Source organism: Terrapene carolina, unplaced genomic scaffold (genome assembly GCF_002925995.2).
Source record: "Terrapene carolina triunguis isolate 2854851 unplaced genomic scaffold, T_m_triunguis-2.0 Scaffold35098, whole genome shotgun sequence".
Lineage (NCBI taxonomy): Eukaryota > Metazoa > Chordata > Testudines > Emydidae > Terrapene > Terrapene triunguis.
In genome coordinates, this window is record NW_020699449.1 from 2,486,093 (window position 1) to 2,511,936 (window position 25,844).

At 42.7% G+C, this 25,844-nt stretch overlaps 3 protein-coding genes across 3 annotated transcripts; all 3 read right to left on the reverse strand.

The window, feature by feature from the left end:
* Nucleotides 1–8,213: 8,213 nt before the first annotated feature.
* On the reverse strand, nucleotides 8,214–9,494 carry LOC113405333 (interferon beta-like). The gene is made up of 2 exons (XM_026646465.1): nucleotides 8,921–9,494; nucleotides 8,214–8,257 (listed from the first exon to the last, which is right to left on the reverse strand). The coding sequence occupies exons 1-2, from the start codon at nucleotides 9,492–9,494 to the stop codon at nucleotides 8,214–8,216; spliced, it is 618 nt and encodes a 205-aa protein (XP_026502250.1).
* Nucleotides 9,495–16,963: 7,469 nt separating this feature from the next.
* LOC112119590 (interferon beta-like) lies at nucleotides 16,964–17,539 on the reverse strand. The gene has a single exon (XM_024218313.2). The coding sequence runs from the start codon at nucleotides 17,537–17,539 to the stop codon at nucleotides 16,964–16,966; it is 576 nt and encodes a 191-aa protein (XP_024074081.2).
* Nucleotides 17,540–23,227: 5,688 nt separating this feature from the next.
* Nucleotides 23,228–24,984, reverse strand: LOC113405334 (interferon tau-3-like). Its single transcript, XM_026646466.1, has 3 exons — nucleotides 24,950–24,984; nucleotides 23,860–24,356; nucleotides 23,228–23,271 (listed from the first exon to the last, which is right to left on the reverse strand). The coding sequence occupies exons 1-3, from the start codon at nucleotides 24,982–24,984 to the stop codon at nucleotides 23,228–23,230; spliced, it is 576 nt and encodes a 191-aa protein (XP_026502251.1).
* Nucleotides 24,985–25,844: the final 860 nt, after the last annotated feature.

Below are 25,844 nucleotides of genomic sequence, written 5' to 3' on the forward strand. Positions count from 1 at the left end.
GGCCGGTTTCATAAAAATGTTGTTCAAAATGAAGGGGGGAAGGTAGCTAGAACTTTTTGAAATTGACGAAAAGCTCTCCCTTTTTTTGTCTGTCCGTTCTCTCAATTGGAGAGGCGGAGAAGGCAGCAGTTATGCTGTATGAAGCTTCGGTCCAGGTGTCTAAAATCATCTGTTTATTATCTAGAAACTACTCATTTGAAACCCCGGATATGTAAGTAAATGAAGAAGCATGTAGCAAGACACAATTAGGTTTTTCTCTTTTTATTTGTTTAATAAAATTTACCTTTTTAAGAACAGGATTGTATTTTTGTTTCTTAAGTGGTTTGTGCACATGTTTTTTAGTTAGCTTGTGGCAACATCTAATTTCTTTTTTTTCCCCTTTCCTTTCTCAGCTCTTCCCCATAGCGGGAGCAAAAGGGCTTTATTATTTTTTGGTTAAATAAAAATTAGCAACGTCTTTTAAAATTCCACAGCATCTCATTTCACAGGATATATAAAATATTAATAGCTTTCAGATAGTACTTCTTCTAAAAATGTTGGTTTCCAAACTTCCTTGTGAGTTCGTCCTATAATTGAACATTTTCTAATTCCACTTGGATTCTCTTGCCAGCACTGAGGCTGAACTGCTTCTCTGTTAGGAAATAATTGGTATCTCTTCACTTTCATCCTCATAAGCTCTTGGTGCTTTCTTCCTGGTCAGAGAGTCCCATTTCCTATCATTGCAACCAAACATGTTTCCAGATGCCTACCTTGCTGATGAGTCTAGGTTCGAATCTCTGAATGGAAGTCCCACCTCAGGTAGCTTGGGAGAGATTATTTGCAAAAGCAGCAGGAAATGTGTTGGAAGATTTCCTGGATTGTCATCTGGGCATTTTCTTTCAGTGACACTCAGGGCTTGAGTACCTCTTGGGACTACCCAAAATCTCTCTCTTCATTCTGACATTATAGCATTTTTTTTGGAAGTTGTTCTGGTTCACATGTGTTATGCTGTTATACTGTGGTTATACTGCATGTTAGGGTTCAGAGATGAGATTTGATCAGAGAAAAGTTGAAGCACATACATATACAGCAAACACATCAGCAATGTTAAAGGACTAATCCTTTCTTTTAAAATTCTTAATTCTCGTAACTTTGCATCGATTATCCTTCATTCATAACGGTTTTCAAGTACATAAAAGGTTACTGCAAGGAGGTAGGAGGGAGAAAAATTGTTCTTCTTAACGTTTGAGGATAGGACAAGAAGCAATGAACTTCAATTGGAGGAGGGGTGGTTTAGATTGGATATTAGGACAATCTTCCTAACTGCCAGGGTGGTTAAGCACTGGAATAAATTGCAGAGGTAGGTTGTGGAATCTCCGTCATTGGAGATTTTTAAGAGCAGGTTAGACAAACACCTCTCATGGATGGCCTAGATAATATTTAGTCCTGCCATGAGGGGACTGGACTAGATGACCTCTTGAGGTCCCTTCCAGTCCTCTGATTCTATGATTTTGCATTTTAAACACTGAGTAAATGAACAGAATATTATCACATAAAATGTAATTTGTGCAGTTGGACTTCCATAATAGGGAGTCAGTTGCATAATGCAAGGTCAAGCGTTATGGAGTGTTACAAGTCACTGTGGGAATAAGCAGAGAGGAGGGATTCCACTGCATCCTTCTGTTTTAACCTCAGTAGTTGCAGCATCCGAAGCTGAAATGAAATGGGAATTGGTTGAAACACAAAAGGGAAAATTATAATTTCCGTTATATTAATCTCAATTACTTAAATGAAAATATCATTTCTTCACATCAGAATCTCATAAGTCTTTTAGTATGTTGGTCATATTTTTTATAAATGGATCCAGGAAGCCTCCCAAGCCTTGGAATACAAGACATAGTTCTCATGAGGACAGATGAATGAATTGAAAAATGATAATCATAGAAACACACTACATATGTAACTGTCAGTACTTGGGCGGAGGGGGAATATCACTACTTGATGACCAAAGTGCTGGTGAGGTGACTAAGGATTCCAGATATGTGTATTTTGTTGCATGGTCTGCCAATTACCTACTGCATAACAGCACCTGATAGGTATGAGATTGTGAAGATGTGCAAAAATAAATAATAGTAGAAACACAGAAAAATAAATCCATGTCACTGAAAATACATTTCTAGTACAGGACAGGAAGAGCCTAAAGCTGCTGCCATGGAAATCAATTGCTATTTGGCCACTGATCCTATAGAAGAAGGATCAGGCCCTATATAAGCAGAGTTATAAAATATCCATTATCTCTGTTCAGCTGTATAATTGACACTAATGTTAATTCATTTACTCCAGGGAAAAGTTTTGTACTGTACCTTAGTTACTAAGCCTTCTAGTGAGTTAGTTACTAAGCCGGACCTTAAAAACCTCTAAGGATGGAGATTCCACCACCTCCCTAGGCAACCCATTCCAGTGCTTTACCACCCTCCTAGTGAAATAGTTTTTCCTAATATTCAACATAGACATCCCCCACTGCAACTTGAGACCATTGCTCCTTGTTCTGTCATTTGCCACCACTGAACAGCCGAGCTCCATCCTCTTTGAAACCCCCTTCAGGTAACTGAAGGCTGCTATCAAATCCCCCCCTCACTCTTCTCTTCTGCAGACTAAACAAGCCCTGTTCCCTCAGCCTCTCCTCGTAAGTCATGTGCTCCAGCCCCCCTCTGCGGGACTCTCTCCAATTTGTCCACATCCATTCTTCTGTAGTGAGGGGCCCAAAACTGGATGCAGTACTCCAGATGTGGCCTCACCAGTGCCGAATAGAGGGGAATAATCACTTTCCTCGATCTGCTGGCAATGCTCCTACTAATGCAGCCCAATGTACCATTAGCCTTCTTGGCAACAAGGGCACACTGCTGACTCATATCCAGCTTCTTGTCCACTATAATCCCCAGGTCCTTTTCTGCAGAACTGCTGCTTAGCCAGTCAGTTCCCAGCCTGTAGCGGTGCATGGGATTCTTCCGTCCTAAGTGCAGGATTCTGCACTTGTCTTTGTTTGAACCTCATCAAATTTCTTTTGGCCCAATCCTCCAATTTGTCTAGGTCACTCTGGACCCTATCCCTACCCTCCAGCATATCTACCTCTTCCCCCCCCCCCCCCCCCAGCTTAGTGTCATCTGCGAACTTGCTGAGGGTGCAACCCATCCCCTCATCCGGATCATTAATAAAGATGTTGAACAAAACCGAAGTCATGCTTTGTATTTTTATAAGGCATGTCCCTTGGTTGTAATAATTCAAAGAATTTTTTAAAAATCAAAATCAGTGTTCACCATTTTTACTGGTTCCTTCTCTTTTAACTTTTGCTTTCCCCTTGGCATAGGCAGGGAAACCCTTCTCCTTTGTTTTAACCTCTTCGTTTCCTGTGGTCACATTTCATTTTCTGGTTCTCTTTCCCTAGCACAGACTGTTGGATTTTTCCATCATGGCAGGAAAATGTGTTTTCATTCAAAAAGAAAACTATTTTCACTGACATTAGAAAGGAAAAATCACATAAGGAAACCATGAAAACATTTCTGGGCATATTAATTTGGTTAGCGCCTCCCAACTCTTCCTGCACTTTTTGTAAGAAATTTCAGATTTTTGCATCAGCTACATGAAAATTTCTGTAAAGCAGAGAAAGCAGACTTACCAGAGCCCCCAGATTGCCATGGGCTACGCTCCCCATTCTCTGGTTACTTTCTGTGGGTGTTGGGGATGTGTATTCCACACCAGGGTGAAGTCTAGGGGAAGATGTTGAGGAGAGCGGGAAATAAGTCGTGTGAATACGATGACAGGCTAAGGTAACAAAGTAAACACAGGATAATGGGCATGGGGGCTGGGTGAGCCAAAAATCATCTTTTTCAGTAAATCTGTATGGTAACAGCCACAGGTGCTGGCTTCCTCCAGGCCCCAGGGGTGCTCAAACCCCACCCCACCCCCGCTCTGCCCGCGGCCCCACCCGCCCACTTTCCACAAGCTCCCACCCCCGCCCTGCCTCTTCCCGCCTACGCTCCTCCCCATGTCCTGCCCTCACCCCTTCCCCAAGCTGCTGCCCTGCCTCTTCCCACCCTCACCCCACCCCTTCCTCGCCTCTTCCCACCCACTTCTGCCCCTCCTCTGAGTGTGCCCCATCCCCGCTCCTCCCCCTCTTCCCAGTGCCTCCTGCATGCCGTGGAACAGCTGATTGTGGTGGGTGGGCGGTGCTGGGAGGGAGGGGGAGAAATTGATCAGCAGGGCTGCTGGCGGATGGGAGGCACAGGGGGAAAGGGAGGGAGCTGGCTGCCGGTGGGTACTAAGCACCCACTAATTTTTTTCATTTTTTCAGCCCTGGAGCACCCACAGAGTTGGCGCCTATGGTAACAGCAATTCAGGTGCTGGAACAATTTTTATAGTGGGGATGCTGAAAGCCATTGAACAAAACTGTGAACTCCATATATGATGGAAACCATGCATTCGCTTAGTAATATTACTGCCTGCTGAGCACCCCAGTGCCCCAGTTCCAATTCCCCTGCAGTATGTATGCAAACAGCTAATCTATTGGTTGAGGAAAGTTAGTTACAAACTGTTCAGAGCGTGCTGCAGAGGATCCGTACAGGGATAGAGCCATCTGCATGGGTCTCTTACCTGTTCCACATGGAAGTGAGATAAGGAACCAGGGAGTAAGACGCTTTTCCACATACTTCCCTCTTGGGTTGTTCTTCGTACAGTTATGAGCCACCTGGGGGGCCTTTAGCAAGCATACGTGCATTGGGCTCTGGCCAGGGCCGGCTCCAGGCACCAGCCTGGCAAGCAGGTGCTTGGGGCGGCTGCTCCGGAGAGGGGCGGCAGGTCCAGCTATTTGGCAGCAATTCGGCGGACGGTCCCTCACTCCCGCTCGGAGCGAAGGACCTCCCGCTGAAGGGCTGCCGCAGATCCGATCGCGGCTTTTTTTTTTTTTTTTTTTTTGATGCTTGGGGTGGCCAAAACCCTGGAGCCGGCCCTGGCTCTGGCAGTGCTAGTGGGAGTAGCTCGCAATGTCAGCGGCACAAAAATTACATTGTGTGGAAAGACCTTGTGTTCCGTACAGAAACCAGAGCCGCCTCTGTTTCTATGATGAAAGCTGGAGACAAACCAGTCACTATTTCCTCCTGCCTACCAATGGAAGGATAAAGGAGAGCTTAAGTGGGGATCTATTAGTTGCATATTCCTCCCTGTTTATCCCCCTGTGGTTGGCTTTCCCACAGGAAGGCCTAAAATCATAGATGATAGAACTCATCAAATGGCTTCTTAAAGAAATGAATTGACTCTTTCATGTAGCACAGCTTAAAAACTGTGTGATGAAATGATTGTCAGGAGGTTCCCCTCTGCACCATAGGGGTAATGAATTAGTTAGACTTTGAAGAAGAATTTATATGGCTCCCACATACTCTGTTACTGCCACGTACCACCAGAGAGGGGGATACATTTTGGAGGTTGTGAACCAATCCGTTTATAATCCTTGACTTGTTTATACAGTCTATTTTTTTTTTTTTTGCTCTCATTTCCATGTAATTGTGTTTTGTCAATATAAAATGAATGCAGAGAGACTTGAGCAGGAAAGAACTACTACCACTGATAGGCACAGCTACTGAAAAACCCTGCACCATAAGAAAGAATAGGCATTTGTTTTAAGAGTTAACTCCTTGTACATGCCTCTAAACCAGCAGGTCCCAAATTGAGGTTCATGTATCAGTGGTGGCACATGGAGGACCTGATGGTGGTCTTCAGGGAACTGGCTGATCCCACATTCCTAGTACTGAAATTACTATAAATGCGTTCCTAGTTCTACTTTTTTTTTTTAAGCATTTGCTGTACCTGCCACGAAGGTGTTACCTGATCTCGAATAGGTGGGGAAATGGTCCACAGAACAATTTTTGTAAGATTAGGCCCACATCATAAACTGTTTTAGAACCCCAGAGGGAAAACAAGCAGAGGGAGGGATAGCTCAGTGGTTTGAGCATTGGCCTGCTAAACCCAGGGTTGTGAGTTCAATCCTTGAGGGGGCCACTTAGGGTTCTGGGGTAAAATCAGTACTTGGGTCCTGCTAGTGAAGGCAGGGGCTGGACTCAATAACCTTTCAAGGTCCCTTCCAGTTCTAGGAGATAGGATGTATCCATAATTTTAAAGGCTTCTGCAGTGGCACCATCTGTTGACTTTGAATGTACAGAGGCTCCTATTAGCAACTCCGTATTTTTGGTTGCATTATAAAAGGGATTTCCAGTAGGGAATATGTTCCTGTTTTTCCCCTAAAGGCAAATTGACAATCATTGTGAGAATTCACACATGATTTGTTTTTATACTATTTGAACATTTAATGTAGTGGCTGTTTGACTTCTTTTAAAAACTTTTAAATAAGAAATCTCCAGATTTAGTGTCTGGCTTAAATTTGTCCTAGGCAGTGCTAGGATTGCCTAGTAGCGCTTCAGAATACTATCTACGTACCCAGATTTGGCAGAGAGGTAGATCCTTCCTCACTAGGTCTGGTCTAACGCCTAGTTTTGTTTTGTTTTTTTGTTTTTCAAATTTTTAATTATTGGGTTTAGGGTATTTTTAGTCATTATTCACATTACAACTGAAATTTTGATGCACTGTGCTCATAAAACTGGTGGTTGTTGGTGGAATATGCAGTCCATGAGCACGTGCTTGATTTTGGGGCAGTAAGGGGAAGGCAAAAAGGGTAGCCCCAGGTGCTTACAAACCTTAGCAGGAGGGATTGGGTACATGCAAGCTTGATTGCTGTCATTTGTGAGGCAAGTGTACCCAAGTCTGTCTGACTGGTGGGGGGGAAATTAGGCCCACACAAGTCTGAAAGGTGGTGGATAGGGAGCCTGAGTATATGGAAACCTGACTAATTGGGAGGAAGTTCACACGCACATCTCATTAGTGGGAGGGAGAGGCAAGCAATTTTGTATCATGACAACCCCCCTCGGAATGCCAATCTCTCTATCACCCTTTTAACTGGTCCTTACAAACCAGCCTATTTCATCACAATCAGCTACTGAAGCATACACCCACAGCTACAAGTGGTGGGGGGAAAATTATCTTAGTAATGGGAAGAAATGTAAAAGCTGCAGAACTGAGGTTGTGGTTTGTGGTCTGTTGGAGTGGTAAAATTAATTACCATACCTATTTTCCTCTGGAGTCACTTCTGAATCAGGGTTTATGTTTACAAGGTACTTCCACACGTGAACATAAGACTCGTGCACTTAACCTTAGGTAAATGTTGACAAGTCCTTTGCTGAACTGGAGTCTTAAAGCAGAACAAGACAATATTTTTATTGGGTCTTTGCTTTTTTAAATATATAATTAATACAAATCACTACTGCAGTAGGCTGCTATTTTGTATAAATAAATATTTATTTATAAATATAAAATACATCTGAAAATGATAAATAAGAGCAATAAATAAATATTATAAATAAATAAAAGTAGATCAACACCAAAATACTGTTACAAATCTAGCAAAATGATCTGAAAATATTTTCACAGTGCAGGAGGAGGATATATATAGTCTCACTAGTTTATAATTCCAGTGCACTTATACATGACCTAGAATTTGGGATGCTCTTTGCTTTTTATTCTTGCAGTGAAACAGGCCTCCAGAAACTCCATTTGCTTATGAGTCCATGTTTGGATCTTTGAATGGGACTGTCATTCCAGGCAGCTAGGGAAGGAATGTGGCACGAGATGTAGCAAATCTGTTTGAGGATTTTCTGGACAGCCACTTGGCAGTCTGTCTCTGCTAAGGCTTGAGAACCTTTTGGGGCCACATAAAGTCTCTCTTCTTTCTGAATTTACAGGAAAATTATCCTTCCGTTTTGTTTGGAAGTTGACCTCGTTCACATTTGTTATGCTGAAGCGAAGCCAGTTACAGTTCAGAGGTGGGATTTCATTTTTAAGAGTAGCCCAAGGAAAATTCTGAGCAAACGCGTAACATCAATGATTTGGAAATTGTAAGGTTTTTCTCCTTTGGTTCAAATACTATGTTGTCTTCTGGCATATTTTCAGCAATATCTTTTGTTTTACATTTTCTCATGTGAGTAAATCAGTCTGGTAATGGCAAGAATATAAATTGTGCAATTGGAGTGCTGTAGGAGTTGTTTTAATGCAAGACAGACTGATAAGAGTCTGGTAAAGGAACTGCTTGTAGAATCAACTTCGAGACAAACCACTCCAGTGGAGATGTAGTTTCATTCAGCTGTTTTCATAACATCATTGCATGAAGCATCACATGCTGAAATAAAAAAGGGGAATAGCTCAAACATGGAGAGTTTCAAATGCCAAATATAGACCATCTTTTTCTAACCAGATGTCAAATCATAAATTCTGAGCCTTAGTGCACCTATGATCTTGTGGAAATTTTTTTTAACCAAAATTGTTGAAATATAGAGGTAAACAGAACAAAGAAAAGCAGAATAAGTAGCCTTGGCCATCCCTATGTGCAGAAGTAACTGGCAGAATTAGATGGTGGGATAGAAGTGTGTGCCCACGGACCGTCAATTTTCTGGTGTCCTGATTGGGATTTTCTCTTACTAGGCAGTTGTTAAAAGTGGGCTTGTTGCTGTTTTCCCCAACTAAGCCGCTTACTGGGCAAAGTTATATTTGGTATGGTTAATTCTTAAAGGATGATATTTTGCCATTAGTTAACAGTTATGATATACTTGTATATTTTTTCATATAGAATATTGTGTGCGGTAAAGAACCACTAAACTATATGCTACTCTAAAACCGTTTTATTAACATGAGATTGAAATAGTAATTTCACCCGTACAGCTATGGGAGAAAGATTGGGCCCTATTAATAATAAGAATTATAAAATTATGACCCATCTCTCTTCAGCTGTTTTATTCATATAATATTATTTGAGTTTTTTCTAGGAAAAATAAATATATGGTACCTTCATTTTCAAGTCTTTTTGTGAGTATGTCGAGAATTGGAAAACATCTGGATATTTCCGCACGGATGATCTCCCAGGCACACTGGCTGTATTGCTTTTCTTTCAGGAAATCGTCTACTGTCTGGAAGTATCTCTTCAGTTTCAGGCTGGTGAGCAGGATGGTCTCATTTCCTGGGTAGGTTATCTCCTTTTCCATCTCAGCACTCAAACACGTCTCCAGCTTCTCAATCTGCTGGTGAAGTCCATTTTGGAATTCCTTTATGGACGTCCCATCCCAGGCAGCTTGGGTGAGATTGTTGTTAAAGATATGGAAGAGCTCTTTGAGGATCTGCTTGATGGCTACCTTGGCATTCTCTTGCTGGGACAGTCGGATCTTGAGGATATCTCTGGGCTTGAAAGCTGTCCTTTCATTTAGACATTGGAAGGGAAAGTTTCCACCCATTTTCTCCAGACGCTCTAAACTGTCGCTGTTCATTCTGGTTTGTAGAACATGAAGCCTGTTACAGTCCAGACATGAGATTTCACTGGAGAAGAGCAGCATGAGGCAAAATTGCAGCAAACTCCTGCTGATCATGATGATGTCTGAGATTCCCTGTGTTTGTACAGAACGTGAGCAACTGGTGCCTGTTCAAGGTCTTTGTCAGAGTTCTGTGTTTTAGCCCCATGTCTCTGAATGTTAGTATTATGTAGGAGAGAGTTTTTCTTTCATCACTTTCTGGTGTTCAAGGTATTCCATGCCTGAAGTTTTTACTTTCAGTTTCCTACTTTTTATTTAAGGAAGTGAACAAACAATCGGAAGAACAAAACCAAAAAGAGTCCCTTTTTAAATATTAATGAAACCCTACATTTCTTTCCTTAGGTACCCCCCTTCCCCATTAGATAAAGGAAAATGTAAAGGCTAAGAAGAGTGATGATTAACAGTTATCATACAGTTACAGGTCAGAGTAGGGACCTGTCTGTCTACTCCCAAGTACCTGTAGCTAGCATTGTTAGGTATGAATGTCTGTTACCTTAGTAAGATTAGCCATGCATTGAAGTGATAACAGTGAATTTGGGAAGATGCGGGGAGGGGGCGAACTAATGCAGAGCTTCTTTTTGCTAGACCCTGCAAATCAGAGCAGTGGAGTGATGTGTAAAGCTGCTGCTTCTTCACTTCACCAGCAGATGGAAAACTTTCCCTAGCTGACAGGTTCGAGAGTAGTAGCCGTGTTAGTTTGTATCAGCAAAAAGAACGAGGAGTACTTGTGGCACCTTAGAGACTAACAAATTTATTTGAGCATAAGCTTTAGTGGGCTGGAATCCACTTCATTGGATGCATGCAGTGGAAAATACAGTAGGAAGATATAGCTACACACACACACACACACACACAGGACATGAAAAAATGGGTCTTGCCATACCAACTATAACGAGACTAATAGCCCACCTTAATTAGTCTCATTATAGTTGGTATGGCAAGACCCATTTTTTCATGTTCTCTCTCTCTGTGTGTGTATCTTCCTACTGTATTTTCCACTGCATGAATCCAGTGAAGTGGATTTTAGCCCACTAAAGCTTATGCTCAAATAAATTTGTTAGTCTCTAAGGTGCCACAAGTACTCATCGTTCTTTTTCCCTAGCTGGTGTGACACTGAAAATCATAAAAACCTGCTATGCTGTAGCTGTCTCCTTCCTTCCTTCCAAGCTTTGGGAGGGAGTAATGCCGTAGGGACCTCTGAAAATTTGATAAGGCATGGAAAGAATTCCTGTGGAGACTGGGGCCAGACAACTATTAATCTCATGCAATTTCCTGGCCATTTGAAAAATGAGGGAGAAAAACCTTGTGTGTAGGGATTACCAGAGGATGGACAGAGGGCACTGAGAAACTGGGAGCTCTACTTAGGAACCTGATACCAGCTGTGAAAAAGCTGATTAAGAGATTTGGTTGAATTGTATGAACACGTTATCTTGTTGGGCACTTCTGAGTAATTCCCCGGGATGTACTGTAGTGACATGGAAGGGAGTTGTCCAAAAAGATGTGGTAGGTAATAAATATGCTAGAGAGCCTGACATGAATGAATGAGGTTTATAGTTTCAAATGTGATTGACTTTCACCATTTATGCTTTTTTTTTTTTTCCTTTTTCATTTCAATGTGTGTTTTTTCTGGGCTTAAACACTGAAACCGAAGTGGTCTGTTGAATGAGCTACACATTCTGTAGCAAGTTTCACTTTCTGTTTTTCATGCCATAGCACTAGGCTGTCGTGCTGGAGTTTCCATCAGTGAAGGAGAATGGTTTTCAATCCAAAAATAGAAAATAATTTTTATCTTAATTTTAAAAAAGGAAAGGAAGAAAACATAAGAATATTTGTTTATTAGTTCTGCCACATCTCACTCCCCCATCTCCTCACACGCTTTCTTTTATTATCATACAGAGTTTGTGCCCAAACTACTTGGAAGTGTCACTTTGAAGAATGAAGTTTACACAGTATATTTATGTACAATAGAGGACCCAATGCTTATACACCCCAGTCTCCCCTGAGAGTTCTGAGTGTGCATTTCATGGCAAGTTGAAGCTTAGGAGGGAATATTTATAAGAGAGAGAAATTTAAAAATCTGAACTCTAACAAGAAAAGCTAAAGTCCAACCCCCTGCTCAAAGCAGGACCAATCCCCAACTAAATCATCCCAGCCAGGGCTTTGTCAGGCCTGACCTTAAAAACCTCTAAGGAAGGAGATTCCACCACATCCGTAGGTGACCCACTCCACTGCTTCACCACCCTCCTAATGAAAGTTTTTCCTAATATCCAACCTAAACCTCCCCCACTGCAACTTGAGAACATTGCTCCTTGTTCTGTCATCTGGTACCACTGAGAACAGTCTAGATCCATCCTCTTTGGAACCCCCTTTCAGGTAGTTGAAAGCAGCTATCAAATCCCCCTCATTCTTCTCTTCTGCAGACTAAACAATCCCAGTTCCCACAGCCTCTCCTCATAAGTCATGTGCTCCAGCCCCCTAATAATTTTTGTTGACCTCCACTGGACTCTTTCCAATTTTTCCACATCCTCCTTGTAGTGTGAGGCCCAAAACTGGACACAGTACTCCAGATGAGGCCTCACCAGTGTCGAATAGAGGGGGATGATCACATCCCTCGATCTGCTGGCAATGCTCCTACTTATACAACCCAATATGCCATAAGCCTTCCTGGCAAGAAGGACACACTGTTGACTCATATCCAGCTTCTCGTCCACTGTAACCCCTAGGTCCTTTTCTGCAGAACTGCTGCCTAGCCATTCGGTCCCTAGTGTGTAGCAGTGCATTGGATTCTTCCGTCCTAAGTGCAGCACTCTGCACTTGTCCTTGTTGAACCTCATCCGATTTCTTTTGGCCCAATCCTCTAATTTGTCTAGGTCCCTCTGTATCCTATCCCTATCCTCTAGTGTATCTACCACTCCTCCCAGTTTAGTGTCATCTGCAAACTTGCTGAGGGTGCAGTCCACGCCATCCTCCAGATCATTAATGAAGATATTGAACAAAACCAGCCCTAGGACCTACCCTTGGGGCACTCCGCTTGATACCGGCTGCCAACTAGACATGCAGCCATTGATCACTACCCATTGAGCCCAACAATCTAGCCAGCTTTCTATCCACCTTATAGTCCATCCATCCAATCCATACTTTTTTAACTTGCTGGCAAGAATACTGTGGGAGACCCTATCAAAAGCTTTGCTAAAGTCAAGATATATCACATCCACCGCTTTCCCCATATCCACAGAGCCAGTTATCTCATCATATGTCATCAGAAGGCAATTAGAAACACTAAATATGGTGCTCCCACAGTATGATTTTTTTATAGCAATCTCCTTTTAAAAGTACAGCCGCATTTTAAACTATACTTTTATTTATAAATCTACATTTCATCCTCTTAACTAGCAGAAGGAAACTGTCCATTTTCTGGATGGTCACTGCAAAACATACAAATCTCCTGTAAACCTATAATTCTCCTTCATACCCTGCTCATTTGAGAGAGGGAAATAGTGTCGGTATATTTTTAAAGTTGCTTAATGCAGGAGTAACTATGGCCCTCAGAAAATATTGGTTCATGTGCACTTTTCAGATATCATGTAGTCTAAAAAGAACACTTAAAATGTTGATGCCAGGGAAAGTGGTGTCTTGGACACTGGAAAAAAGGAACCTTTGCTTACTGTCAACAAATCTGAAAATACAATGCAGTTAGTAATCCATGTTCGACAGAGGTACCCACACAGATGGATGTGGTTTACAGTGTGGTTAAAAAGCGCTTATGAAGAAAAGTCATACCATGTATTCTTATCATGTGTGTGTCACTGGGATGTAATAATTCAAAGTTTGGTTGTTGTTTTTTTTAAATCTAATTCAGTGTTCACCATTACTGCTGGTCCCTTGTCTTTTTTTAATTTTTGCGTTTCTCTCGGCTTGACAAGGAAAATTCTTCTGGTTTGTTTAAACCTCATACCTTCCTGTGGTCAGATTTCACTTTCTGGTTCTCATGCCCTAGCACAGACTGTTGTGTTGGAGTTTCCATCATGGCAGGGAAGTGTGTTTCACTGAAATTAGAAGAGAAGATCCGCTTACAGAAAATATGAAAACGTTTCTGTTCATATTAATTTAGGTAGAGCCCCCGGGCTCCACATGCACTTTCTTGTAAGAAATTCAACATTTTTGCTTCAACGCTTTGACAGGGACTCTTTAAAGGATCATAGAAATATAAGGCTAGAAGGGACCTCAAGAGGTCATCAAGTCCAGCTTCCTGCATTGACAGGACCAATTACCTAGACCATCCCAGACAGATGTTGGTCTAACCTGCTCTTTAAAATCTCCAATGATGGAGATTCCACAACTTCCCTCCACCCTGCAGTTAGGAAGTTTTTCCTAATGTCCAACCTAAACCGCCCTTATGAATACTATTAATACTAACAGGAAAAACCAAGGCAACAAAGTAAATACAGGGTAATGAAAGAACAGAATTTGTTTCAGTAAATCTGTATATCAACAGCACATAGGCATAGTAGTCGTCCTATTGCAGATCTGGTGGGCTGCATGTCATCATGCCAGCTGCCCAAAACTTGCATGAAAGAAGGTTACATGAGGCTGCCTGTAGCAGCCCTGGAAAATACTCCTTGACACTGAAAAGATGGGGGGCAGGGAGTGTAATGGGTGGTAACGTAAAGAGGTGAGACCTTTGTCATCTGTGCAGAAACCATAGAATCTGCTGAGTCTGGAGATGGAATGACAGCCACTTCCATGAGGAAGGCGGGATCCAACCTGCTCCTCCTCCTTCCCGCCCACCATTGGAAGGATGTGGGAGAACCTCACTGGGGGATATTTACAGAGTTTTCCTCTCTTTTAAGAAATGCGAGCTGGCATTCCCCATAGGCATGGCTGCTCCTTATGATACGGGTGATACTGTCAAAGAGCTCAACTGAATTGTCCACTCAGCATGGCCCTTTTTCTATTAAAGGACTGATGGCATGAATGGGAATAGTTTCTCTCTAGCACAGAATAGGTTTGGGGTAGCTAGACTTTTTCAGAAGAATTCCGTATTGTTCCTGGGTAGTAACTGACTGATGTATTCCCCCAAACTGGGGGCTGCATTTTACAAGTGACAAAGACAAATTTTGATAATCCTAATACAAATGGCCTCTTCCTGCTCTCATTACTCACATGTAATTTTGTTTGTGGTTGTACTCAAGAATGAATTTAGTCTGTACTGTGCTCACACACAAAAAAATAATGGAACCGACTGTGTGTGCGGGGCACACAAATGAGAATTATTCATGGAAGCCCATACTTGGGGGTCGGGGGTGGTGCTGTAAATGTATTGTGGAGAGGTGGTATGTGAATGCACACAAACCTGATTGATGGAGTTATGAGCAAGCTAATTAAATGCTAACTTAACTAGTGTGTTTCTGAGGGTGCACACTGTCTTGATTAGTGCCCTCTTCTCTCCACCGCCAACACAACTATCTACTACACCAAACATCCACAACAAGAAGTTATTTGGTAGGGGAAAATAACTAAGGAAAAAGTAGCAGAGGAAAAAGAGGCAGAGGTCAGGGCTGGTGCATGGATTGTTACAGTGGAAAGACTAATTATCACCCCATTGCTACTCTTTTCATATGGAAGTACAGTGAACTTGCACACTGATTCATCAATGTATCTCAGTATGTTCCCAACTGGAAGCACGAACATCAGTGGGATGGGTCACATACTATAAATCACGTGCATAAGAACTTTCTGGACTTGGGGTTTTAAGGCTGAACAATAATAGAGTTTTTTGCTGGATTTTTTTAAAATGGGTCTTTAATAGAAATCAGTACCACTGTATGGTACCATTTTGTATAAAATGATGATTTATTAAATTAATCTATGATAAAATATAAATAAGAGCAATAAATAGTAGACTGACATAAATATCCTGTTACAAATATCATAAAATGATCTGAAAATATTTCCACAATGCACAAATAGAACAAATAGTAGCAACAACTTTTAAAATTCCACTGCATCTCATTTTACATCATGTATAAAATATTAATTGATTTCAGGTAGTATTTTTTTAAAGGTTGGTATTTTAATATCTAAACTTCTTTGAGTTTGTCCTATAGTTGAAAACTTTCTAATTCCACTTGTATTCTCTTGGCATCTCTTCACTTTCATCCTGGTGAGCTGAAAGTCCTTTCTTCCTTCCTGGTCAGAGAGTCCCACCTTCCATCACTGCAATCAAACATGTCTCCAGATTCCCAGCTGGCTGATAAGTCTGTTGGACTCTCTGAATGGAACTCCTGCCTCAGGTCGCTTGGGAGAGATTTTTGCAAAAACACCAGGAAATATGTTGGAGGATTTCCTGGATTGTCCCCTGGGCATTTTCCTTCAGAGACACTCAGAACTTGAGAACCTCTTGGTGCCACCTGAAATCTCTCTCTTCGTTCTGACATTATAGGAAAATTATCCACACCTCTTTGTTTGGAAGCTGTTCCAGTTCACACATGTTATGCTGTTATACTGTGGTTATACTACATGTTACAGTTCAGAGGTGAGATTTGATCAGAGAAGAGTTGAACCATAGAAATATATAGCAAACACATAATGTCAACAATGTTTAAGGTCCAACCCTTTCTTTTAAAATTCTTAATTGTCTTGTAACTTTTTTGCATCAATATCCTTCATTTTGCATTTTAAACAATGAGTAAATGAACAGAATATTATCACATAAAATGTAATTTGTGCAATTGGAATTCCATAATAGAGCGAATGTATTGCATAATACGTCAAGCGTTATGGAGCGTTAGACGTCACCGTGGGAAGAATCAGCAGAGAGGAGGGATTCCACTGCATCCTTCTGTTTTAACCTGAGTAGTTGCAGTGTCCATAGCTGAAATGAAATAGGAAGTAGCTGAAACACAAAGGGAAAAAATATAATTTTCATTGAATTGATCTCAATAAATTAAATGAAAACATCTTTTCCGCACATAAGGTCGCAAGTCATTTAGTGTGTAAATTTTTTTTTAAAGTCTCTAGGAAGCTTCTCAAACCTTGGAATACTAGAAATAGTTCTCATGGGGACAGATTAATTAATCGCAATGATGATAATCGTAGAAACACACTACATATGTCGACGTTAGAGTACTTTGTGGTGTGGGAGGGAGGAAAGTATCATTATCTGATGACCAAAGTGCTGGTGAGGTGCCTAAGGATTCCACGTATGTGTACTTTGTTGCATGGTCTGCCAATTACCTACTGCATAACAGTCCTGATATGTGAGAGATGATGAAGATGTGCAAAAATAAATAATAGTAGAAACCCCCAAAAATAAATCCTTGTAATTGCAAATCCATTTCCAGCACAGGACAGGAAGAGCCGAAAGCTGCTGCCATGGAAATCTATTGCTATTTGGCCATAGACCCTGTAGAAGAAGGATCAGCCCTGTATAAGCAGAGTTATAAAATATCCACTATCTCTGTTCAGCTGTAAAAATTACACTAATGTTAGTTCATTTACTCCAGGGAAAAGCTTTGTACTGTACCTTAGTTACTAAGGCTTCTAGTGAGTTTGTCAATCAGTACAAAACATCTGGGTATTTCCATGCGAATGATCTCCCAGGCACACAGGCTGAATTGCTTTTCTTTCAGGAAAGCATCTATCCCCTGAAAGTATTGTTTCACTCTCCGACTGGTGAGCTGGAGGTCCTCGCTTTCTGGGTTGGTTAATTCCTTCTCCATCTGTGCTCTCAAACATGCCTCCAGCCGCTGAATTTGCTGGTAAAGTCCATTTTGGAACCTGACTATGGATGTCCCATCCCAGGCACTTTGGGTGAGGTTTTTGCTAAAGATGTTGAAGATCTCTTGGAGGATCTCTTGGATTGCCACCTTGGCATTCTCCTTCTGGGACACTGGGAGTTGGACAACATCCTGGGTGGGTTTGAAAGCCGTCCTTTCATTTATGCATTGTGAGGGGAAATTTCCGCTCATTTTCTGCAGAAGCTCCAAGCTCTCTTTGTTCACTTTGTTCTGCTGGAAGTGAAGCATGGTACAGAGCCGAGATGAGATTTCAGTGGAGAAGAGCAGTACGAGGCAAACATGCAGCAAACACCTGGAGGTCATGATGATGTCGATACCGTCCTTTTCTTTGTGTGGAACCGTGAGCCTGGAGTTTGTTGAGGGTCCTACGTAGACTGCTGTGTCTTTCCTTCATGTCTCCGAATATAAATATTTGGTAGCCGAATTTTTGTTTCATCATTTTCTGTTTTTTTTTAATTTTTCCCTTCTGGAGGCTTCAGTCTTCTTCTTTCTGTTTAATTCGCTGCTTTCTAGTCCTGTGGTCACATTTCATTTTCTGGTTCTCTTCCCCTAGCACAGACTGTTGTGCTGGATTTTTCCATCATGGCAGAAAAATCTGTTTTCATCCAAAAAGAAAACTCTTTTCACTGACATTAGAAAGGGGAAAAATCGCACGAAGAAACCATGAAAACATTTTTGTACATATTAATTTGGTTAGAGTCTCCCAAGTCTTGCTGCACTTTTCTAAGAACTTTCAGATTTTTGTATCTGCTACATGAAAGTTTCTGTAAAGCAGAGAAAGCAGACTTACCAGAGCCCTCCGATTGCCATGGGCTATGCTCCCCATTTTCACATTACTTTCCATGGGTGTTGGGGATGTTTATTCCACACCAGGGTGAAGTCCAGAGGAAGATGTTGAGGAGAGAGGGGAATGAATAGTATGAATACTAGGAGCGGGTAAGGTAACAGAGTAATCACAGGGTGATGGGAGTTGGGGGAGCCAAATCATCTTTTTCAGTAAATCTGTATGGTAACAGCAATTTAAGGGCGCTGGAATAATTGTTAGTGTGGCGGCTGAAAGCCATTGAACAAAACTGTAAACCCTGTATCTAATGGAGACCATGCATTCACTTGCTAATATTACTTGAAGCTGCTCAACCCTAGCACCCCTACTTTCATCTCCCCTGCAGCAAGTAGGCTAACCAACTAGTCTATTATTTGAGAGAAGTTGGCTACAAGGGCCTCAGAGCCTGCTGCAGAGGATCCGTGCAGGGATAGAGCCCTCTGCTTGTGACTCTTACCTGTGCCACATGGAAGTGTGTGTTGGGTGAGATGAGGTGCCATGGAGTCAGATGCTTTTGCACATAGTTCCCTCTTGGGTTGTTCTCCATATTGTTATGATTCATGTGCGGGGCCTGGAGTGAGCAGATGCGCATTGGGCTGGGGCAGTGCTAGTACAGGTCTGGTGGGTGCATCTCGCCATGTCAACTGCACAGAAATGACACTTATAGAGAGTGTCTGAGGCAACTGCAGCCTGAAAGAAGCCCTGGTTGCATGGCTGTAATGGAACCATGCTGACAGGGACCGGAACGGGGCTCTGACTGGTCCCGACAACTAATGCAGACACTCTGCAGCTCTGTGTGAAAAGACCTTGTGTTCTGTGTAAATGCCAGAGGCTCATCTGTTTCTATGATGAAGGCTGGAGACAAACCTGCATGTTTCCCCTCGTGCCTGCCAGTGGAAGGATAAAGGTGAGCTTAAGTGAGGATGCATTGGTAGCATTTTCTCCCTTTTTATCCCCCTGTGGTTGGCTTTCCCATGGGTAAGCCTGAAATCTTAGATGATACGTATCATCAAATGGCTTCTTCAATAGATGAATGGATTCTTCCACGTAGCACAGCTTAAAAACAATATGATGAGATGAATGTCAGGAGATTCCTCTCTGCACTATACAGGTAATGAAGTAGTTAGAGTTTGAAGAGTTTGTATGGCTCCCAGGTTTCACCAGGACTGCCATGTTCCACCAGAAAGGGGGAGATACATTTTGGAGGTGGTGATTTTGTCATCCTAGACTTTTTCATTTCAGTCTATTTTGCTCTCATTATTTTCATATAATTGTGTTTTGTCAATATAACCGGTAGGCTCCAACTACATGAAGGAATGAATGAAGGGAGAAAGATTTGGGCAGGAAAGAACTTTGTATAGCTATTGGAAAAAACTGCACCATAAGAAAGGATAGGCATTTGTTTTAATAGTTAACTCCTTGTACATGCCTCTAAACCAGCAGGTCCCAAACCGAGGTTCATGAATCAGTGGTAGTACACGGAGTACTGAGTCGTGGTCTTCAGAGAACTGGCAGATTGCACGTTCCTTTAAAGACCACTAAAATTATTTTATGCATTTCTAGTACTACTTTTCTCTGTAAGCATTTGGTGTATCTGCCACAAAAATGTTACCTGATCTTGAATGGGAGGGGAAATGATCATTAGAACAATTTTTGTAAGATTAGGCCCACATCATGAAATGTTTGAGAACCCCTCAGATCAGGGGTCGGCAACCTATGGCACGCGTGCCGATTTTTAATGGCACCCTGCTGCCTGCCAGAGTCCCGGCAGGCAGCAGTGTGCCATTAAAAATCCTGCCCAGCCCGGCCTCTCTTCTGCACTCTCCGCTCCCCCCCCCCAGCGGGGGCAGGGGCCATAGGCGTGCGCACGAGGTGTGCCAGATGTGCCCAGGCACACCCTAATGCAGGGGTGGGCAAATGGCCCCACTCTCCCGGTGCGGCAAGCCGCCGGCCCCTCCCCTACCTTCCCCCTGCCCCTGGAGCCATGCCTCCGCGCGCGCAGTGCTCTGAGGGATGGGGCTGCCCGCTCCCGTGGGGCAGCGTGTGTGGCTCTGTGCGGAGCCAAACATGCTGCTAGGAGCTTCATGGTAAGGGGTCTGGGGGGGTTGGATAAGGGGTGGGGGCAGACAGGGAACAAGGAGCAGGATGGGTTTGGATAGGGGGTGGGATCCCGGGTGGGGTGGTTAGGGCCGGGGGGTCTCTGGAGGGGGCAGTCAGGGAGCAGGGGGGGTTGGATGGGGCATGGGAGTTCTGGGGTCTGTCAGGGGGCAGTTAGGGTGGGGGGTCTCTGGAGGGAGTGGTCAGGGGACAAGGAGCTGGGGGAGGGGTTGGATGAGTCGGCAGTTCTGGGGGTCCTGTCAGGAGGCAGGGGTGTGGAGAGGGGTTGGGGTGGGCAGGCAGGGAGCAGGGGGGGTTATATGTGTCGGGAGTTCTGGGTGTCCTGTCAGGGGGCAGGGAGCGGTTGGATAGGTATGGGAGTCCCGAGGGTCTGTCTGGGGGCGGGGGTGTGGATAAGGGTCGGGGCAGTCAGGGGACAGGTAGGGGGTAGGGTCCTAGGGGGGTAGTCAGGGAACAAGGAGCAGGGAAACTTAGATAGGGGGTGAGGTCCTGGGGGGCAGTTATGGGCAGGGGTCCCAGGAGGAGTAGTCAGGGGACAAGGAGCAGGGGGGTTGGGAGTTCTAAGGGGGGCAGTCAGGGGGCAGGAAATAGGAGGGAGTGGATGGGGCAGGGCTAGGGTATGGCGGGGGCGGGGCTAGGGGAAGGGGGGGTGGAATGGGGCATATCCCCTCCAGCCCTCTGCCCTGCCCCCCCACACACACCCAGCCCTCTGCCCTGAGCCCTGTATCCCCCTCAGGCCCCTGCCCTGTGCCCTGTATCCCCCTCAGGCCCCTGCCCTGTGCCCTGTACCCCCCTCATACAGACTCAGCCCTCTGCTTGACTCCTTCACCCCCCCACACGACCCCAGCCCTGACTCTGGCACCCCCACACATACCCCCCCACACATTCCCACCTGCACCCCTTGCACCAAATGGGAGCTGCCCAGGTAAATGCACCCAAACCTCCTGCCCCAACTCTGAGCCCCCTCCCTCACTCTAGCTCCTGGCCAGACCCTTCACCCCCAGCCCTGTGCTCAGTGCACTCTCACCCTCAGCTCAGTGCAGAGAGAGGAAGAGAATGGGCCAGAACCAGGGAGAAGGTAGGTGCCCACTGTATGTGGGCAGGGCCGGGACCCCAGACCCGCAGCGGGCTAAGCGGGTCTGGCAGCCGGGATCCCGGCTGGCAGGAGCCGGTGGATGGAACCCCTGAGCTGCAGTGGGCTGAGCTCAGCCCACTGCCAGTCTGGGGTCCCGGCCGCCGGCCCCCCACAGCCCACTGCTGGTCTGAGGTTCTGGCTGCCGGACCCTTGCCAGCCGGGGTCCCGGTTGCCAGTCGGGGTCCCGGTTGCAAGCCCCGCTCAGCCACTGCTGGCCTAGGTGAACAGAATCACCCAAACCAGCAGCGGGCTGAACGGGCCGGCGACGTAAAATCAACATTTTAATTTAATTTTAAATGAAGCTTCTTAAACATTTTGAAAACCTTGTTTATTTTACAATACAACACTAGTTTAGTTATATTATATATAGACCTATAGAGAGAGACCTTCTAAAAATCATTAAAATGTATTACCGGCACGTGAAACCTTAAATTAAAGTGAATAAATGAAGACTCGGCACACCACTTCTGAAAGGTTGCCGACCCCTGCCTCAGATAAAGAGAACCGAGGGCAAAAGCTTCTGCAATGCTGCCATCTGTTGACTGTGAAGAATTTACAGTCTCCTATTAGAAACTCCATAGTTTGGATTGTGTTACAAAAGGGATTTAAAATGGGACATGCATTCCTGTTGTTTTCCCAAAGGCAGGCTGCCAATCTGTAAAAATTCACACACAATTTGTTTTTTTTTACTATTTGAACATTTAATGTAGTGGTTGTTTGACTTCTTTTAAAAACCTTTAAATAAGAAATCTCCAGATTTTGGGTCTGGTTTAAATTAATCCTAGACAGTGCTATGACTGACAAATAGCTCTTCAAAAATACTATCTACATACCCAAACTTGGCGGAGAGAGATCCTTACAAGATTTGGTCCAATGGCTAGTTTTTGTTTTTGTTTTATTTTGTTTTGTTTTGCTTTCAGGAAATATTAACTATTGTGGGGAAAAATAATCTGGTAACAGGCAGAAACACAAAAGATGCAGAGTTGAGGTTGTGGTGTATGATCTGTTGGAGTAGTGAAACTAATTACCATAACTATTTTTCTTATGGAGTCACCGCTGAATCAGGGTTATGTTCACAACGTACTTTAGCATATTCCCAAGTTTCACCACTTATGTCAAAGGGAAGCTCATGGACTTAAAGTTAGGCAAATGTTTACAAGTCCTTTGCTGAACTGGAGTCTTAAGGTAAAACAAGAGAAGATTTTTATTGGGTCTCTGTTTTTAAAAAAAACAAATCTAATTAATACAAATCACTACTGCTGTAGGTTGCTATTTTGTATAAATAAATTATTTATAAATATTATAAAACCTCTGAAAAAAATAATTAAAAGCAATACATTAATATTGTGAATAAATATAAATGGACCAATATAAAAACACTTTTACAAATCCAGTAAAATGATCTGAAAATATTTTCACAGTGGAGGAAAAGAATATATATTTGCACTAGTTTAAAATTCAAAAGTGCCTAATTATAAATGACCTAGAAACTGGGATATTCTTGTTTCTTTGTTATCCTTGCAGCGAAATACACCTCCAGAAGTTTCCTTTGCTTATGAGTCCATGTCAGGATCTTTCCATGCGACTGTCATTCCAGGCAGCTTGTGAGGGTATTTAGCATGAGATGTAGGAAATCCAAGGCAAATTCGGAGCAAACACATATCAGTGATTAAGAAATAGTAATGTTTGTCTCCTTCGGTTCAAATACTACGTTGTCTTCTGCAATATTTTCAGCAAAATCTTCTGTTTTACATTTTCTCATGTGAATAAATCAGTCCAGTAATGGCAAGTAGTATATAAATAGTGCAGTTGAAGTTTAACAGTTTGCTTAATTCAAGATGGACTGAAAAGAGTCTTGAAAGGTGCTTCTTGTAGAATCAACTTAGAGACGAAGGACTCCAGTGGAGGTGTGGTGTCACGCAGCAGTTTTCATAACATCATTACTCGAAGCATCATGTGCTGGAATGAAAAAGGGGAATGGGTCAAACACGCAGAGTTTCAAATGCCAAATATGGGCCATCTTTTTCTAACCAGATGTTACTAAAGCTGTTGAATTTAGGGGTAAATAAAACAAAGAAAAGCAGAATAAGAACCCTCGGCAATCCCCATGTGCAGAATTAGATGATGGGATAGAAGTGTGTGAACACAGACCCTCCATTTTCTGGTGTCCGAACTGGAAAGTTGTCTAATGAGGCAGTTGTTGAAAGGGGGCTTCTCACTGTTCTTTTCCCCAGCTTAGACACTTACTGGGCAAAGTTATATTTGTGTGGTTAGTTATCACTTAACGATATTTTTGTCATTAGTTAGCAGTTATGAGATATTTGTATATTTTTCATATAGAATATTATGTGTGGTACAGAAGCACTAAGTTATATGCTACTCTAAAAAGATTCGAACATGTGTTTGAAATAACTGTATGCATAATATTACTATGGGAGAAAGATTGGGTCCTACGTATTAGGAGTTATAAACCTATCAACCATCTCTCTCCAGCTGTTTTATTCAAATAATATTTGACTTTTTCTAGGAAAAAAGAAAATATGGTACCTTCATTTTCAAGTCTCTTTGTGAGTATGTTGAGAATGAGAAAACATCTGGATATTTCCACACGGATGATCTCCCAGGCACACCAGCTGTATTGCTTTTCTTTCAGGAAATCGTCTATTGTCTGGAAGTATCTCTTCAGTTTGAGGCTGGTGAGCAGGAGGTTCTCATTTCCTGGGTAGGTTACCTCCTTTTCCATCTCAGCACTCAAACACGTCTCCAGCTTCTCAATCTGCTGGTGAAGTCCATTCTGGAATTCCTTTATGGACGTCCAATTCCAGGCAGCTTGGGTGAGATTGTTGTTGAAGATATGGAAGAGCTCTCGGAGGATTTGCTGGATGGCTACTTTGGCATTCTCTTGCTGAGACAGTGGGATCTTGAGGATATTTCTGGGCTTGAAAGCTGTCCTTTCATTTAAACATTGGAAGGGAAAGTTGCCACCCATTTTGTCCAGATGCTCTAAACTCTCATTGTTCATTCTGGTTTGTAGAACATAAATTCTGTTATAGTCCAGACATGAGATTTCACTGGAGAAGAGAAGCACAAGCAGGGTGACCAGATGTCCCGATTTTATAGGGACAGTCCCGATTTTTTTTTTTTTTTTTTTTTTTTTAGGCTCCTATTACCCTCCTCCCCCTGTCCCAATTTTTCACATTTGCTGTCTGGTCACCCTAAGCACAAGGCAAAATTGCAACAACCACCTGCGGATCATGATGATGTCTTAAAGTCCCTCTCTGAGTGTAGAACCTGAGCAACTGGTGTTTGTTCAAAGCCTTTTGCACGCTGCTGTGTTTTTGACCCATGTCTCTGAATTTAAGTATTTTGTAGGATAAGGTGTTTTTTTTTTTCTTTCATCGCTTTCTGCTTCTGAAAGTTTTCCTTTTCACATTCCTTTTTATTTAATTAAACTAGCAAATCATCAGAAGAACAAAACCACAGTCATTACATTTTTCAGTATTAAAAATAACCCCTTAACTACTTGTAGTTTCCCCCATTAGATAACGAAGATGTAAAGGGTAAAGAAGAGTATGATTAACATTATGCTCCAGTTACAGTGTTTAGAGTAGGGGCCGTTCTGTCTACTCTCAAGTACCTGAAGCCATCACTTTTAGGCAGGTCTGTTACCATAGTAAGACCCTACATGCAGTTAAATGCTATCAATAAATTTTGGGAGATATTGGGGGGGGGATTAGAGTACTGCAGAGCTTCTTTTTGCTAAACCCTGGTCATGAAATGCCTATCAGATAACAGCTGTTCCTCAACTTCGCCAGTAGAAGGAAACCTTTACCTATCTGGTATGGCACTGAAAATCATAAAACTCTGCTATTCTCTAGCCTTCTCATTCCTTCCTTCCAACTGTACATTTTAAAATTTGGTAATTCATGCAAAGAATTCCTATTGGAGATGGGGGCCAGAAAATTGTCTATTAGTCTGATACAATTTTCTGCAAATGTGAAAAACACGTGATGGTATTCCCTACAAATGTATCTTTTCCAAGTGATGGACAGAAACTGAGAGTTTTACTCATTAACCTGATGCCAGCTGTGAAAAACATACGGTATCTCAGGAATAGGTACATGTGAAGGGTGTGAACATGGTATTGTCTCCATCACTTGTGAGTATTCACATGATGTAATGTAGTGATATGGAGGAGTGTTCTCAAAACAGATTGTGCAGCTGATAATAAATATGCTAGAAGGATCCACATAAATGAATTAAGTTTACAGTTAAAAGAATGTGGTAAAGATAGAAGTTAAATTAGACAAAATTTAATTTCTATCATCTCTTTCTTGTGCTGCTAGGTATCCCAAGGTGATTTACATTAAGACAGTTTATCAAATCTGATTTACTTTTCGCCATTCAAGCTTTTTGCTTTTTTCAATATTTGTTTCACTGGGCTTGGAAACGGAACCTCAAGTGGTCCGTTGAATGAGCTCTGCTTCCTGCGGGCAGTTTCACTTTGTGTTTGTCATAACATAGCAATAGGC

Coding starts and splice junctions, on each gene's coding strand:
- LOC113405333 (XM_026646465.1), bottom strand. CDS start 9,494: ATGATCAGCAGGAGTTTGCTGCAATTTTGCCTCATGCTGCTCTTCTCC. Junction 8,258..8,920: donor AAAAAGACTTGAAAATGAAG/GTACCATATATT, acceptor TTTTTATTTCAG/CATGTGATGCTTCATGCAAT.
- LOC112119590 (XM_024218313.2), bottom strand. CDS start 17,539: ATGACCTCCAGGTGTTTGCTGCATGTTTGCCTCGTACTGCTCTTCTCC.
- LOC113405334 (XM_026646466.1), bottom strand. CDS start 24,984: ATGGTAACAGACCTGCCTAAAAGTGATGGCTTCAG. Junction 24,357..24,949: donor CCTAAAAGTGATGGCTTCAG/GTACTTGAGAGT, acceptor GGACTATAACAG/AATTTATGTTCTACAAACCA. Junction 23,272..23,859: donor AAAGAGACTTGAAAATGAAG/GTACCATATTTT, acceptor TTTTCATTCCAG/CACATGATGCTTCGAGTAAT.